This window comes from Symphalangus syndactylus, chromosome 7 (genome assembly GCF_028878055.3).
Source record: "Symphalangus syndactylus isolate Jambi chromosome 7, NHGRI_mSymSyn1-v2.1_pri, whole genome shotgun sequence".
Classification (NCBI taxonomy): Eukaryota; Metazoa; Chordata; class Mammalia; order Primates; family Hylobatidae; genus Symphalangus; species Symphalangus syndactylus.
Window position 1 is genome coordinate 97,713,321 of NC_072429.2, and position 17,586 is coordinate 97,730,906.

Consider the following 17,586-nt stretch of genomic DNA (forward strand, 5'->3'; position numbering starts at 1 on the left):
AACGTTTCTGTCTACTCCTTTCAGCTTCCGACTTTGACTCCTTACCTTAAAAGATGCTGGAGTCATATGTAACTCCAATTTTAATGAGCTATGTGAATCGCTACATCAAGAACTTAAAGCCGTCGGATCTACAGCTTTCACTATGGGGTGGAGACGTGGTACTCAGCAAGCTCGAGTTAAAGTTGGATGTGCTGGAACAGGTAAGCTATTTAGCTGTCATTAACTGGAAACAGTTTTCAGCTTGTTTAGACGGTAATCTATTGTTTCCTACGCTTTGACTTTATGCTATAAAAACGCAACTTTTCTACTGATGTATTTTGAACTACCCTGAAACAAGGGGGCCTTATTTTACACTATTTTCTTTTTCTTTCTTTCTTTTTTTTTTGAGATGGAATCTCGCTCTGTCGCCCAGGCTGGAGTGCAGCTGCGTGATCTCGGCCCACTGCAACCTCCGCCTCCTGGGCTCAGGCGGTTCTCCTGCCGCAGCCTCCCTAATAGCTGGGATTACAGGCGCGCACCACCACGCCTGGCTAATTTTTGTTATTTTTAGTAGAGACGGGGTTTCACCATGTTGGCCAGGCTGGTCTTGAACTCCTGAGCTCAGGTGATCCGCCCGCCTCAGTCTCCCGAAGTGCTGGGATTATAGGCGTGGGCCACCGCGCCCAGCCTGCATAATTTTTAAAAATAGTTTGTTCCCAGTTTTGGTATATTAGAATGGGATTACTTAAAGTTGCTTTGACAGAAAGACGATTTCATTCTTCATGTCAGTGTTCGGTCTATTTACTCAATTTTCAAACATTATGAATGTGCTAATTTATGTTGTCAAAATTCTGTATGAGCCTGGAAAATACTACATTCTCATTCTCCATTTTGGGCAATGGAAGGGTTTGAAAGTCAGCAGGAAGGGTAGCTGGCTTGTGGGGGTCGAGGAAAAAAAGACAAAAATAAAAAAGGTGAGCAGATTCAGATCATGAGGAAAGATGACATTTCCCAAGGCATCCTCAGAGTGTTGAGTAGATACATTGAGAATGGCAGTAAAATTGGAAACTTCTTTATTAATCGTTTTAGTTTCTTTTGACATGAGATTGGTCTGATGCAAAAGAACTGTAACTTCAAAGATCGCATATTCATTAATTCATTTATTACATTTATTAGTAACATATGCCAAGAAATTCTGTTAGGCTTGAGGATCTCTGCAAGCTCAGAAGAGTCAGAGACCAACTGCTTTTTAGGAGATAAGGGAAGACTTAATCTGACAGTGATATTTATTGATAATTTTTAGTTATAGTCCACAGCCTCTTTTATTACTCTTTTATTAAGTCAATCTAGACTTAGCACTAAGAAATAATACTCCTGGCTGCTTCTTTTTCCTCTTCCCAAGGTTAGTTGAGTGGCTTAATATTTAATATTTTCATTTTATTTTATTTTTTAATGAGCACAAATCCCAAGTGTAACAGCTCAATTTTTTTTTTTTTTTTTTAGACGGAGTCTTGCTCTGTTGCTCAGGCTGGAGTGCAGTGGCGCCATCCTGGCTCACTGGAAGCTCCACCTCCTGGGTTCACGCCATTCTCCTGACTCAGCCTCCTGAGTAGTTGGGACTACAGGTGCCCGCCACCATGCCAGGCTAATTTTTTGTATTTTTAGTAGAGACGGGGTTTCACTGTGTTAGTCAGGATGGTCTCGATCTTCTGACCTCATGATCCGCCCGCCTCAGCCTCCCAAAGTGCTGGGATTACAGGCATGAGCCACCACGACCGGCCAACAGCTCAATTTTAAAATGTTTTACACCTATGCAACTACTGTCCAATAAAAAAATAGAATGTTTCCAGCACCCCAAAAGGCTCACCTGTTTTAGTAAGTACTCCAGGCCAGGCGCGGTGGTTCACGCCTGTAATCCCAGCACTTTGAGAGGCCAAAGCGGGCAGATCATGAGGTCAGGAGTTCGAGACCAGCCTAGCCAACATGGTGAACCCCTGTCTCTACTAAAAATACAAAAAATTAGCTGGGCGTGGTGGCATGCGCCTGTAATCCCAGTTACCCGGGAGACTGAGGCAGGAGAATTGCTTGAATCTGGGAGGTGGAGGTTGCAGTGAGCCGAGATCGCACCACTGCACTGCAGCCTGGGTGACAGAGTGAGACTCCATCTGGGGCAGGGGAACGTACTCCCCACTCCTAAAAGAGGCGACTGGTAATCTGACTTCTGTCAACATAGATAAGTTTTACCTGGTTTTGAACCTCAAAAAAATTGGACTCACTTATGTTTGGCTTTTTTCTTTCAACCTTTCTAAGATTAACCCATGTTGTTAGAAGAGTTTATTTTTCATATTGTCAGCACTATTCCATTGCATAAAGATTCCACAATTTACTTACTCATTCTCCTGTTGATGGACACTTGGGTTTTTAATATTTTTGACTGGTGAAGAAAGCTTCCATGAACATTCCAGTACATCTATCTTGGTAACATAAGTATTAATTTCTCTTAGGTGTATACCTAGAAGTTAGGCCTGTGTTTAGCCTGTGTTTTCATTTCATATTGCCAGATAGTCTTCCAAAGTGGTTATATCAATTCCAGTCTTACCAACAACTTATGAGCATTCCAGGTATTTCACATTTTTGCTAATACTTGGTAAGTTTGTTATTTTAATGTTAGCCTTTCTAGTGGGTGTGTAGTGATACCTCATTGTAATTTTAACTTGTATTTTCCTAATGACTAATTATGTTTTTATATTCTTATTGGCCATTTAGCTATCTTTTTTTTTTGTGAAGCCTAAGTCTTTTTTCCTTTTTAAAAAATTGAGTTTTCTGTCTTATTGATGTATAGGAATTCTTTTTTTTTTTTTGAGACAGAGTTTTGCTCTGTTGCCCAGGCTGGAGTGCAGTGGTGCCATCTCGGCTCACTGCAAGCTTCGCCTCCCAGGTTCACACCATTCTCCTGCCTCAGCCTCCCGAGTAACTGGGACTACAGGCGCCCGCCACCATGCCCGGCTAATTTTTTGTATTTTTAGTAGAGACAGTGTTTCACCGTGTTAGCCAGGATGGTCTCAATCCCTTGACCTTGTGATCCGCCTGTCTCGGCCTCCCAAAGTAATGGGTTACAGGTGTGAGCCACTGCGCCCGGCCAGGAATTCTTTATATATTTTGGAAATGAGTCCTTTGCCAGATAGATGTTTTGCAGTATTTACTCTCAGTTTGTGGCTTGTCTCTTTACTCATAAAGGTGTCTTGATGAATAAAAGTTAATAATCTTACTGAGGTCCAATTTATCAATCTTTTCCCTTATGGTTAGGGTTTTTCTTGTCTTGTTTAAGAAACCTTTGCTTACACCAACATCATGAAAATATTCTTTTATATTTCTTTTAGGAGCTTTATTGAATTCCATGATTCATCTCAAATTTGTTTTTCTGCGTATGTGTAATAGAGGTTAATTTTTTTCCATTGATAGTCAGTTGATCTATACCATTTGTTGAACTCTTCTTTCCCTACTCAATTACAGTAAGCCTTTGCTGTAAATCAGGTTGCCATATGTGTGTGGATTTGTTTCTGAACTCTTTATTCTATTGAGTGGTCTATTTATCTATTCTTGTGTCACTCCATATGGTTACTGTAGCTTTTATAATAAGACTTGGTTTCTCAGTGTAATTAGTACAACTTTGTTCTTTTCTCCTTCAAGATTGTCATAACTATTTTAGGTCCTTTGTATTTCCATATACATTTTATTTTTTTATTTTTTTTATTTTTGAGACAGCCTCGCTCTGTAGCCTAGGCTGTAGTGCAGTAGTGTGATCTCGGCTCACTGCAACCTCCACCTCCCTGTGGAGCAATTCTCCTGCTGCAGCCTCCATAGTAGCTGGGATTACAGGTGTGCACCACCACGCCTGGCTAACTTTTGCATTTTTAGTAGAGACAGGATTTCACCATGCTGGCCAGGCTGGTCTCGAACTCCTGAGCTCAGGTGATCCACTCGCTTTGGCCTCCCAAAGTGCTGGGATTACAGGCATGAGCCACCATGCCCAGCCTATCATATACATTTTGATTTCAACTTGCAACTTTTAGAATTAATTTCTAAAAAGGAAAGCTGTTAGTGTTTTTGCTGAGATTACATTGAATCTATTGATCACTTTTGGATGAATTAACATGTTAAAATGAGTTGACATAGTTTTGAGTTTTTCAATTCATGTACAGAGCATTGCTTTTCATATTTTTAGGCCTTTAATTTCTCTCAGCAATGTTTTGAACTTTTTAGAGAAATTTTGCATGTATTTCATTAAATTTGCCCTCTTTTTATGGATGTTTAAGTAGCATTTTAAAAACCTCTATTTTCTGGTTAGGTGTGGTGGCTCTTGCCTGTAATCAGTCACAGCACTTTGGGAGGCCAAGGTGGGTGGATCACTTGAGGTCAGGAGTTCGACATCAGCCTGGCCAATATGGCAAAACCTCGTTTCTACCAAAAATACAATAATTAGCCAGGCATGGTGGCTCACGCCTGTAATCCCAGCTACTTGGGACGCTGAGGCACAAGAATCACTTGAACTGGGAAGGTGGAGGTTGCAGTGAGCTGAGATTGCGCCACTGGGCTCCAGCCTGGGCGACAGAGTGAGACTCTGTCTCAAAAAGCAAACACAAAAAAACCTCTATTTTTAAACAATTTGTTACCAGTACAGGAAATAAAATCAATTTTAGTATGTTGACCTATCCAGTGGCCCAACCTGTCTAACAGTTTTTGGTAGGTTCTTTTGGATTGTCCATGTTCAATCATGTCATCTGCAAATAATGACAGTTTTACATCTTTCTATCCAATACTTGTATCTTTTATTTCATTGTATTTCATTATTGCAGTGGGCTAGGACCTTTTATATAGTGTGGAGTAGAGGTCGTGAGAATAGACATCGTTTTTTGTTTCTAATTTCAGTGGGAAAGTATTCAATGTTTTACTATTAAGTATGTTGTTAGCTATAAATAACCTTTACTGAGTTGAGATTCTTTTCTATTAGTACTTTTCCAATGAGTTTTAAAAATCATAAATGAATGCTGAATTTGATCAAATATTATACTTAATGGGTTGATACATGATTTTTCTCTTTTATTTTGTTAATGTGGTAAATTACATTGTTTTCAAATCTAAACCTTACATTCCTGGAATAAACCTGATTATATATTGTCTTTTTTACATATTGCTGGATTCAATTTGTTAAATTTTGATTGATTTTGTTGTGTCTTTGCTTATAAGTGATACTAGCCTATGATTTTCCTTTCTTGTAATGTTATTACCTGGTTTTGAATGTCATATATATATATATTGGCCTTACTGATTTATTTGTGAGGTATTCCCTCTTTTTATAATCTCTGACAGTTCATGTAAGATCAATGTTAGTGGTTTTCTTAAAATTGTGATAGAATATATATAATACAACATTTATCATCTTAACCATTTTTTTTTTTTTGAGACAGTTTCACTCTTGTTGCACAGGCTGGAGTGCAATGGTGCGATCTTGGCTCACTGCAACCTCTACTTCTGGGTTCAAATAATTTTTCTGCCTCAGCCTCCCAAGCAGCTGGCATTACAGGCGCCCACCACAACACCTGGCTAATTTTTTGTGTTTTTAGTAGCGATTGGGTTTCACCATGTTGGCCAGGCTGGTCTCAAACTCCTGACCTCACCCACCTTGGCCTCCCAAACTGCTGGGCTTACAAGCATGAGCCATCATGCCTGGCCCATTTTAATCATTTTTAAATGTACAATTCTGTGGTATTACTTATGTTTACATTGTTGTGCAACCATCACTACTACTCATCTCTAGAATATTTTCGTCTTCCCAAACTGAAATTCTGTATCCATTAGACACTAACTCCCTATTTTCCCCTCTTCCAAGCCCCTTGTAACCACCATTCTACTTTATGACTGTATGAATTTGACTATTTTAAGTACTTCATATAAGTGGAATCATTCAATGTTTGTTCTTTCGTTATTGGCATATTTCACTTAGCACAATGTCTCAAAAAGCTTATCCATGTTGTAGCATATGCCACTATGTCCTTTGTTTTCAAGTCTAAATAATCTATTATATGTACATGCCACATTTTGTTTGTTCATTTATTCATTGATGGATAGTTGGGTTGCTTTCATCTTTTGCCTATAATGCTGATATGAAGGTAGGTGTACAAATATACCTGAGACTATGCTTTTAATTTACTTGGGTATATACCCGGAAGTGGAATTGCTAGATCATATGATAATTCTGTGTTTAATTTTTTGAGGAATCACCATACTGTTTTCCACAGTGATTGCATTGTTTTACATTCCTACTAGCAATGTGCAAAGGTTCGAAGTGCTCCATATCCTAACACTTGTTGTTTTACATTTTTGTTTTTTTTAATATAGCTATCCTAATGGGTATGAAATTATATCTCAATGTGGTTTTAATTTGCATTTCTCTGATGATTAGTGATGTTGAGCCTCTTCTCGTGTACTTATTAGCTGTGTTTGTCTTCTTTGGAGAAATGCCTATTTGAGTCCTTTGCCCAATTTTGAATCGGGTTCTTTGTTGTTGAGTTATAGGAGTTCTTTATGTCTTGTGGATATCAATCCCTTAGCAGATACATGATTTGCAGATATTTTCTCACATGCTGGCGGTGGCATCTTACTCTATAATAGTGTCCTTTGATGCACCAAAGTTTTTAATTTTGATGAAGTCCAACTTAGCTATTTTTCTCATTCATTGTCTGGATTTTTGCTGTCATATCCAAGAAATCATTGTCAAATCTAATGTCATGAAGGTTTTCTCCTATGTTTTCTTCTAATTTTTTTGTTCTTACATAGTATAAGGTAGTGTTGCAACCTCTCTCTCTCTTTTTAAAATGTGGATATTCAGTTTTCGCAACACCATTTGTTGACTTCTGTACTTTCACATTGAATGGTCTTGGCACCTTTGTCAAAAATCATTTGACCATAGATGTGAGAGTTTATTTCTGGGCTCTCAATACTATTCCGTTGACTAATATGTCTGCTTTTATGACACTATCACACTGTTTGGATTATTGTAGCATTGTAGTGAGTTTCAGAATCAGGAAGTGTGAGATCACCTTCTCAGTTTTTTAAGTGTTAGGAAGAATTAAACATGAAGTCATCTGGGTTATGATGTAAAGTTATAAACTGCTGATTTAATTTAAGAAATATAGGATAATTTAGATTTTTATTTCTGCTGTTGGCAGTTTTGGTGAGTTGTATCTTTCAAGGAATGTCCCTATTTCTTGAAAGTTAGGGATCAGCAAACTGTGTCCTGAGCCTGCTTTTGTAAATACAGTTTTATTGAAACATAGCTACTCATTTTGTTTATTGTCTATGGCTGCTTTTGCCCTAAAACAGCAGAATTAAGTAGCTAGGACGGAGATTGCGTAGCTTGCAAAAGCCTAAAGTATTTACTGTCTCCCTCTGTACTGAAAAAGTTTGCTGTCCTGCTCTAAATCGTTATATGTAAGGAATAAAGTTGGTTTTTTTGTTGTTTACTTTTTTATTTTTTGAGCCAAAGTCTCACTGTGGCTGGGCACGGTGGCTCACGCCTGTAATCCCAGCACTTTGGGAGACCGAGGTGGGTGGATCACGAGGTCAGGGGTTCGAGACCAGCCTGACCAAACTGGTGAAACCCCATCTCTATTAAAAATACAAAAATTAGCTGGGCGTGGTGGCGGGCGCCTGTAATCCTAGCTACTCAGGAGGCTGAGGCAGGAGAATTGCTTGAACCCGGGAGGCGGAGGTTGCAATGAGCTGAGATCGCGCCACTGCACTCCAGCCTGGGCAACAAAGCAAGACTCCATCTCAAAAAAAAAACAAAAACACAAAAACACAAAGTCTCACTCTGTTGCACAGGCTGGAGTGCAGTGGCATGATCATAGCTCACTGCAGTCTTGACCTCCCAGGCTCAAACTATCTTCCCACCTCTTCCCCGTCTGAGTGCCAGTGCCACCATGGCCGAATCGTTTTTATACTTTTTGTAGAGACAAGGTCTCACGATGTTTCCCAGGCTGGTCTCAAACTCCTGGGCTCAAATGATCTTCCAACCTCAGCCTCCCAAAGTGTTGGGATTACAGGCGTGAGCCCCTTATGCCCAGGCTGGTGTTTATTATAAAGCTGCCTGATTTAAAAAAATGTATCTGTAGGATCTGCAGTGATATCTTCTTTTCATGTCTGATGCTGGTAATTTGTGTTTTTTTCATCAATATTTCTAGGGTCTTATTTTATTAATATTTTCAAAGAACTAATTTTTGTTTTTGTTGATTCTTTTTTGAATTGTACTTGTGCTTTCTTTGTCATTTATTTTTTTCGTATTTTTATCATTTCTTTCACTTTTTTTGGATTTGATTTAGTTTTCTTTTTTCTAGTTTCCTGAGTTGGAAACTTAAGTCATTGCTTTTTTTTCCAGTCTTTTTCTACTCAAATATATATATGTAATGCTATAATTTTTTTCTCTAACCATATATTTAGCACTATCACGTGGGATTTCGTATTGTCTTTTCATTAAGTTAAAAACATTTATTATTTCCATTTTGATTTCTTTGATTATTGGGTTATTATTTGGCTTACTTAGAAGTATATTGCTTAATTTCCAAACATTTAGGAATTTATTAATTATCTTTCTGTTACTGATTTCTAATTTAATTCTACTGTGGTCAGCAGCACATTGTCTGTATGATTTCAATTTATTAAAATGTATAAATATATAGTTGTTTCTGTAAGTGTTTCATATGCAATTGATAAAAAGTGTGTATTCTGCACTTGTTGCTGTAGCATTCTGTAAATATCACTTACCAGAAATTGGTCATTAGAATTCTTCAAATCTTGTAAATCCATATGGATTTTCATTGTTTGCTTATTCTGTCAGTTACTAGATGATGAGGTATGTCTGGAGATATGGAGATTGTGGATTTGTGTATTTCTCATTTTTAGTTTTGTTTTTGCTTTATATATCTTAAAGTTATGTTATTAAGTGTATACAAATTTAGTATCATGACATCTCATTGTTTAATATACTTGAAAAAAATCATTCTGAAAAGTGTCCCTCTTTTTTCTCTTTTTGGTATTGTGGTCCCTCCTTTTCCTTGTTTTGGGTTGGGTTTGATTTTGTTTTTCTACTCTCAAGGTGGACATTTTAGGTTATTGATTTGAGATCTCTCTCTCTCTTTTCTTTTCTTTCTTTTTTTTTTGGACAAGGCCTTGCCCTGTTGCTCAGGCTAGAGTGCAGTGTTGATCATTGCTCACTGCAGCTTCGACCACATGGGCTCAGGTGATTCTCTTGCCTCAGCCTCCCAAGTAGCTAGGACCACATACATGTGCCACCATTAACCATCTCTCCTGTTTGCCCCTCCCACCCCCTCTACCCTTCCCAGCCTCTGGTCCAGCTGTAATTTTGTATCTGTTAATAAACCTCTTCCTAGTCCCCATTTTTTCTTTACCTTCCTAGTATCTGGTAACTACTGTTATACTCTCTACTTCTATGATATCAACTTTTTCAGCCCTATGTATGAGTGAGAATATGCAATATTTGTCTTTCTGTGCTTGACTTATTTCACATAACATAATGACCTTCATTTCCATTCATGTTGCTGTAAATGACAAGATTTTTTTTTTTGGCATAATAGTATTCTGTTGTGCATACACCCCACATTTTCTTTTCTTTCTTTCTTTTTTTTTTTGAGACGGAGTCTCGCTCTATCGCTCAGGCTGGAGTGCAGTGGTGCAATCTCAGCTCACTGCAACCTCTGCCTCCTGGGTTCAAGCGATTCTTCTGCCTCAGCCTCCCAAGTAGCTGGGACTACAGGTGCATGCCACCACACCTGGCTAATTTTTGTATTTTTAGTAGAGACGGGGTTTCACCATATTGGCCAGGCTGGTCTCGAATGCCTGACCTCATGATCCGCCTGCCTTGGCCTCCCAAAGTGCTGGGATTACAGGTGTGAGCCACTGCACCCGGCTCATACCACATTTTCTTTATCCATCATTCCTTTGTAGATGGATAGTTAGGTTGATTCCTTATCTTTGTATTGTGTATAGAGCTGCAATAAACATGGGAGTACAAGATATCTCTTTGTCGTACTAATTTTATTTGTATGTACACCCAGTAGTGGGATTGCTGGATTATATCTAGTTCTATTTTCAGCTTTTTAAGGAACTTCTGTGGTGTTTTTTATAATGGCTGTACTAATATACATTCTCACCAAAAGTGTGTAAGTGTTCTCTTAATATCCTCAGCAGTATTTCGTTTGTTTGTTTGTTTGGGTAATAGCTGTTCTAACTGATATGATACCTTATTGTGGTTTTTATTTCCATTTTCCCTATGATTAGTGATGTTGAACATTTTTCATGTACCCGTTGGCCATTTATATGTCGCCTTTTGAGAAATGTCAACTCAGAGCAATTGCCTATTTTAAAATTGGAGTCTCTTTGTGTGTGTGTGTGTGTGTGTGTGTGTGTCTGTGTGTGCGTGCGCGCACATGTGTGCTATTGAATTGTTCGAGTTCCTTGTGTATTATGGATATTAACTTCTTATAAAATACAATAAAATATTTGTCGAGACCAAAGTCCCAAAGCATTTTCTCTTATGTTTTCTTCTAGTAGTTCCATAGTTCCAGGAATTACATTTAAGTCTTTAGTCCATCTTGAGTTGATTTTTGTATATGGTGAGAGATCGGGATCTAGTGTCACTCTTTTGCTTATGGATATCCAGTTTTCATGGCACAATTGATTGGAGAGACTGTCCTTTCCCTAATATGTGTTCTTCGTGCCTTTGTTAAAAATCCATTGGCCATAAATATGTGGGTTTATTTTTGGTTTTGCTGCTCTGTTCTCCTGGTCTGTATGTCTGTTCTTATGCAAGTACCATGCTGTTTTGATTACTATAGCTTTGTAGTTTATTTTGAAGTCAGAAATTGTGATGCTTGCAGATTCCTTCTTTTGCTCAGAATTGCTTTGGTTATTCAAAGTCTAGTAGCCAAATACAAATTTTATCTTTGCTTGTTATGTATCTGTAAAGAATAGCATTGGTAATTTAATAGGAATTGCATTGAATCTATAGATCTTTTTGGGTCATTTTAACAACAGTTTTTCCAATTCATGAACATGTGATGTCTTTCTAATTTCTTTGTGTCTTCCTCAATTTCTTTCACCAGTGTTCCGTCATTTTTTTTTTTGTAGCAATCTTTTGCCTCCTTGGTTAAATTTATTCCAAGGTATTTTATTTTTTGTAGCTATTGGAAATGGGATCACTTTCTTGATTTCTTTTTCAGCTAGTTACTGTTATATGGAAACACTACTGATTTTTGTAGATTTTGTGTCCTGCAACTTTACTGAATTTATCAGCTCTAAGAGTTTTTTGATAGAGTCTTTAGGTATTTCTGCATATGAGATCATGTCATCTGCAAATAGGGACAGTTTGACTTTTTCTTTTCCAATTTGGATCCCTGTTTTTAAAAAAAATTTTCCCTTGCTTAATTACTCTGGCTGGGACTTCAGTACTCTGTTGAATAAGAGTGGTGAAAATGGGCATTTTGTCTTTTTCCACTTCTTAGAGGAAAAGCTTTTTGGCCCATTCTTGCATTCCTGGGATAAATCCCATTTAATTATGGTGTATAATAGTTTTGCTGTGCTACTAGATTTGGTTTGCTAGTATTTTGTTGAGGATTTTGCATCTGTGTTCATCAGGTGTATTGTCTTGTTTTCTTTTTCTGTTGTTTCCTTGTTTGGTTTTGTTATTAGGGTAATACTGGCCTTGTAGAATGAGTTAGGAAGGATTTTCTATCCTTCGGGTTTTTGGAATACTTTGAGAAGAATTGGTATTCTTTTTCAAAAGTTTAGTGGAATTCAATAGTGAAGCCATTCAGTCCCAGGCTTTTCTTTGTTGGGTGATTTTATTACTGATTCAATCTCGTTACTCAGTATTGGACTGTTCAGGTTTTCTGTTTCTTCTTGGTTCAATCTTGGTAGATTATATGTGTCTGGGAATTTATTTGTGTTCTCTAGGTACACTAATTTATTGGTGAATACTTGTTCATAATGGTCACTAATGATCCTTTGTATTTCTGTGGTTTGGTCTCTTTTTCTTTCTTTTTATTATTATTATACTTTAGGTTTTAGGGTACATGTGCACCATATGTAGGTTTGTTACATATGTATCCATGTGCCATGTTGGTGTGCTGCACCCATTAACTCGTCATTTAGCATTAGGTATATCACCTAATGCTGTCCTGCCCCCATCCCCCTACCCCACAACAGTCCCCGGAGTGTGAGGTTCCCCTTCCTGTGTCCATGAGTTCTCATTGTTCAATTCCCACCTATGAGTGAGAACATGCGGTGTTTGGTTTTTTGTCCTTGCAATAGTTTACTGAGAATGATGGTTTCCAGTTTCATCCATGTCCCTACAAAGGACATGAACTCATCATTTTTTACGGCTGCATAGTATTCCATGGTGTATATGTGCCACATTTTCTTAATCCAGTCTATCGTTATTGGACATTTGGGTTGGTTCCAAGTCTTTGCTATTGTGAATAGTGCCGCAATAAACATACATGTGCATGTGTCTTTATAGCAGCATGATTTATAGTCCTTTGGGTATATACCCAGTAATGGGATGGCTGGGTCAAATGGTATTTCTAGTTCTAGATCCCTGAGGAATCGCCACACTGACTTCCACAATAGTTGAAATAGTTTACAGTCCCACCAACAGTGTAAAAGTGTTCCTATTTCTCCACATCCTCTCCAGCACCTGTTGTTTCCTGACCTTTTAATGATGGCCATTCTAACTGGTGTGAGATGGTATCTCATTGTGGTTTTGATTTGCATTTCTCTGATGGCCAGTGATGATGAGTATTTTTTCATGTGTTTTTTGGCTGCATAAATGTCTTCTTTTGAGAAGTGTCTGTTCATGTCCTTCGCCCACTTTTTGATGGGGTGGTTTTTTTTTTTCTTGTAAATTTGTTTGAGTTCATTGTAGATTCTGGATATTAGCCCTTTGTCAGATGAGTAGGTTGCGAAAATTTTCTCCCATTCTGTAGGTTGCCTGTTCACTCTGATGGTAGTTTCTTTTGCTGTGCAGAAGCTCTTTAGTTTAATTAGATCCCATTTGTCAATTTTGGCTTTTGTTGCCATTGCTTTTGGTGTTTTAGACATGAAGTCCTTGCCCATGCCTATGTCCTGAATGGTATTGCCTAGGTTTCCTTCTAGGGTTTTTATGGTTTTAGGTCTAACACGTAAGTCTTTAATCCATCTTGAATTAATTTTTGTATAAGGTGTAAGGAAGGGATCCAGTTTCAGCTTTCTACATATGGCTAGCCAGTTTTCCCAGCACCGTTTATTAAATAGGGAATCCTTTCCCCATTGCTTGTTTTTGTCAGGTTTGTCAAAGATCAGATGGTTGTAGATGTGTGGTGTTATTTCTGAGGCCTCCATTCTGTTCCATTGGTCTATATATCTGTTTTGGTACCAGTACCATGCTGTTTTGGTTACTGTAGCCTTGTAGTATAGTTTGAAGTCAGGTAGCATGATGCCTCCAGCTTTGTTCTTTTGGCTTAGGATTGACTTGGCGATGCGGGCTCTTTTTTGGTTCCATATGAACTTTAAAGTAGTTTTTTCCAATTCTGTGAAGAAAGTCATTGGTAGCTTGATGGGGATGGCATTGAATCTATAAATTACCTTGGGCAGTATGGCCATTTTCACGATATTGATTCTTCCAACCCATGAGCATGGAATGTTCTTCCATTTGTTTGTATCCTCTTTTATTTCATTGAGCAGTGGTTTGTAGTTCTCCTTGAAGAGGTCCTTGACATCCCCTGTAAGTTGGATTCCTAGGTATTTTATTCTCTTAGAAGCAATTGTGAATGGGAGTTCACTCATGATTTGGCTCTCTGTTTGTCTGTGATTGGTGTACAAGAATGCTTGTGATTTTTGTACATTGATTTTGTATCCTGAGACTTTGCTGAAGTTGCTAATCAGCTTAAGGAGATTTGGGGCTGAGACAATGGGATTTTCTAGATATACAATCATGTCATCTGCAAACAGGGACAATTTGACTTCCTCTTTTCCTAATTGAATACCCTTTATTTCCTTCTCCTGCCTGATTGCCCTGGCCAGAACTTCCAGCACTATGTTGAATAGGAGTGGTGAGAGAGGGCATCCCTGTCTTGTGCCAGTTTTCAAAGGGAATGCTTCCAGTTTTTGCCCATTCAGTATGATATTGGCTGTGGGTTTGTCATAGATAGCTCTTATTATTTTGAGATATGTCCCATCAATACCTAATTTATTGAGAGTTTTTAGCATGAAGGGTTGTTGAATTTTGTCAAAGGCCTTTTCTGCATCTATTGAGATAATCATGTGTTTTTTGTCTTTGGTTCTGTTTATATGCTGGATTACATTTATTGATTTGCGTATGTTGAACCAGCCTTGCATCCCAGGGATGAAGCCCACTTGATCACGGTGTATAAGCTTTTTGATGTGCTGCTGGATTCAGTTTGCCAATATTTTATTGAGGATTTTTGCATCAATGTTCATCAAGGATATTGGTCTGAAATTCTCTTTTTTGGTTGTGTCTCTGCCAGGCTTTGGTATCAGGACAATGCTGGCCTCATAAAATGTGTTAGGGAGGATTCTCTCTTTTTCTATTGATTGGAAAAGTTTCAGAAGGAATGGTACCAGTTCCTCCTTGTACTTCTGGTAGAATTCGGCTGTGAATCCATCAGGTCCTGGACTCTTTTTGGTTGGTAAGCTATTGATTATTGCCACAATTTCAGAGCCTGTTATTGGTCTATTCAGAGATTCAACTTCTTCCTGGTTTAGTCTTGGGAGGGTGTATTTGTCGAGGAATTTATCCATTTCTTCTAGATTTTCTAGTTTATTTGCGTAGAGGTGTTTGTAGTATTCTCTGATGGTAGATTGTATTTCTGTGGGATCAGTGGTGATATCCCCTTTTTCATTTTTTATTGCATCTGTTTGATTCTTCTCTCTTTTCTTCTTTATTAGTCTGGCTAGCGGTCTATCAATTTTGTTGATCTTTTCAAAAAACCAGCTCCTGGATTCATTAATTTTTTGAAGGGTTTTTTGTGTCTATTTCCTTCAGTTCTGCTCTCATTTTAGTTATTTCTAGCCTTCTGCTAGCTTTTGAATGTGTTTGCTCTTGCTTTTCTAGTTCTTTTAATTGTGATGTTAGGGTGTCAATTTTGGATCTTTCCTGCTTTCTCTTATGGGCATTTAGTGCTATAAATTTCCCTCTACACACTGCTTTGAATGTGTCCCAGAGATTCTGGTATGTTGTGTCTTTGTTCTCGTTGGTTTCAAAGAACATCTTTATTTCTGCCTTCATTTCATTATGTACCCAGTAGTCATTCAGGAGCAGGTTGTTCAGTTTCCATGTAGTTGAGCAGTTTTGAGTGAGTTTCTTAATCCTGAATTCTAGTTTGATTGCACTGTGGTCTGAGAGACAGTTTGTTATAATTTCTGTTCTTTTACATTTGCTGAGGAGAGCTTTACTTCCAACTATGTGGTCAATTTTGGAATAGATGTGGTGTGGTGCTGAAAAAATGTATATTCTGTTGATTTGGGGTGGAGAGTTCTGTAGATGTCTGTTAGGTCCACTTTGTGCAGAGCTGAGTTCAATTCCTGGATATCCTTGTTAACTTTCTGTCTCTTTGATCTGTCTAATGTTGACAGTGGGGTGTTAAAATCTCCCATTATTATTGTGTGGGAGTTTAAGTCCCTTTGTAGGTCAGTCAGGACTTGCTTTATGAATCTGGGTGCTCCTGTGTTGGGTGCATATATATTTAGGATAGTTAGCTCTTCTTGTTGAATCGATCCCTTTACCATTATGTAATGGCCTTCTTTGTCTCTTTTGATCTTTGTTGGTTTAGAGTGTATTTTATCAGAGACTAGGATTGCAACCCCTGCCTTTTTTTGTTTTCCATTTGCTTGATAGATCTTCCTCCATCCCTTTATTTTGAGTCTATGTGTGTCTCTGCCCATGAGATGGGTTTCCTGAATACAGCACACTGATGAATCTTGACTCCTTATCCAGTTTGCCAGTCTGTGTCTTTTAATTGGAGCATTTAGCCCATTTACATTTAAAGTTAATATTGTTATGTGTGAATTCGATCCTGTCATTATGATGTTAGTTGGTTATTTTGCTCGTTAGTTGATGCAGTTCTTCCTAGCCTCGATGAATGCAGTTTCTTCCTAGCCTCGATGGTCTTTACAATTTGGCATGTTTTTGCAGTGGCTGGTACTGGTTGTTCTTTTCCATGTTTAGTGCTTCCTTCAGGAGCTCTTTTAGGGCAGGCCTGGTGGTGACAAAATCACTCAGCATTTGCTTGTGTGTAAAGGATTTTATTTCTCCTTCACTTATGAAGCTTAGTTTGGCTGGATATGAAATTCTGGGTTGAAAATTATTTTCTTTAAGAATGTTGAATATCAGCCCCCACTCTCTTCTGGCTTGTAGAGTTTCTGCCGAGAGATCAGCTGTTAGTCTGATGGGCTTCCCTTTGTGGGTAACCCGACCTTTCTCTCTGGCTGCCCTTAACATTTTTTCCTTCATTTCAACTTTGGTGAATCTGACAATTATGTGTCTTGGAGTTGCTCTTCTCGAGGAGTATCTTTGTGGTGTTCTCTGTATTTCCTGAATCTGAATGTTGGCCTGCCTTGCTAGGTTGGGGAAGTTCTCCTGGATAATATCTTGCAGAGTGTTTTCCAACTTGGTTCTATTCTCCCCAACACTTTCAGGTACACCAATCAGACGTTGGTTTGGTCTTTTCACATAGTCCCAAATTTCTTGGAGGCTTTGTTCGTTTCTTTTTATTTTTTCTCTAAACTTCCCTTCTTGCTTCATTTCATTCATTTCATCTTCCATCATTGATACCTTTTCTTCCAGTTGATCGCATCGGCTACTGAGGCTTCTGCAATCTTCGCGTAGTTCTCGAAACCTGGCTTTCAGCTCCATCAGCTCCTTTAAGCCCTTCTCTGCATTGGTTATTCTAGTTATCCATTCGTCTAATTTTTTTTCAAAGTTTTTAACTTCTTTGCCATTGTTTTGAATTTCCTCCTGTAGCTCGGAGTAGTTTGATCGTCTGAAGCCTTCTTCTCTCAACTCGTCAAAGTCATTCTCTGTCCAGCTTTCTTCCATTGCTGGTGAGGAACTGCGTTCCTTTGGAGGAGGAGAGGTGCTCTGTTTTTAGAGTTTCCAGTTTTTCTGCTCTATTTTTTCCCCATCTTTGTGGTTTTATCTACTTTTGATCTTTGATGATGGTGATGTACAGATGGGTTTTTGGTGTGGATGTCCTTTCTGTTTGTTAGTTTTCCTTCTACCAGACAGGACCCTCAGCTGCAGGTCTGTTGGAGTTTGCTAGAGGTCCACTCCAGACCCTGTTTGGCTGGGTGTCAGCAGTGGTGGCTGCAGAACAGCGGATTTTCGTGAGACCACAAATTCAGCTATCTGATAGTTCCTCTGGAAGTTTTGTCTCAGAGGAGTACCTGGTGGAGTGAGGTGTCAGTCTGTCCCTACTGGGGGGTGCCTCCCAGTTAGACTGCTCGAAGGTCAGGGACCCGCTTTAGGAGGCAGTC

The 17,586-nt window shown here is 38.5% G+C and overlaps 1 protein-coding gene across 18 annotated transcripts in view; it reads left to right on the forward strand.

Moving 5' to 3' along the window:
- The window catches only part of VPS13B (vacuolar protein sorting 13 homolog B), an 897,698-nt gene that overhangs the window by 803 nt on the left and 879,309 nt on the right, over positions 1–17,586 (forward strand). For all 18 annotated transcript variants that reach the window (XM_063642860.1, XM_055286878.2, XM_063642862.1 and 15 more), the window contains exon 2: positions 25–200. In XM_063642860.1, the coding sequence (XP_063498930.1) occupies positions 54–200 (147 nt within the window). In that variant the 5' untranslated portion in view covers positions 25–53. The remainder of the gene's footprint in view (positions 1–24; positions 201–17,586) is intronic.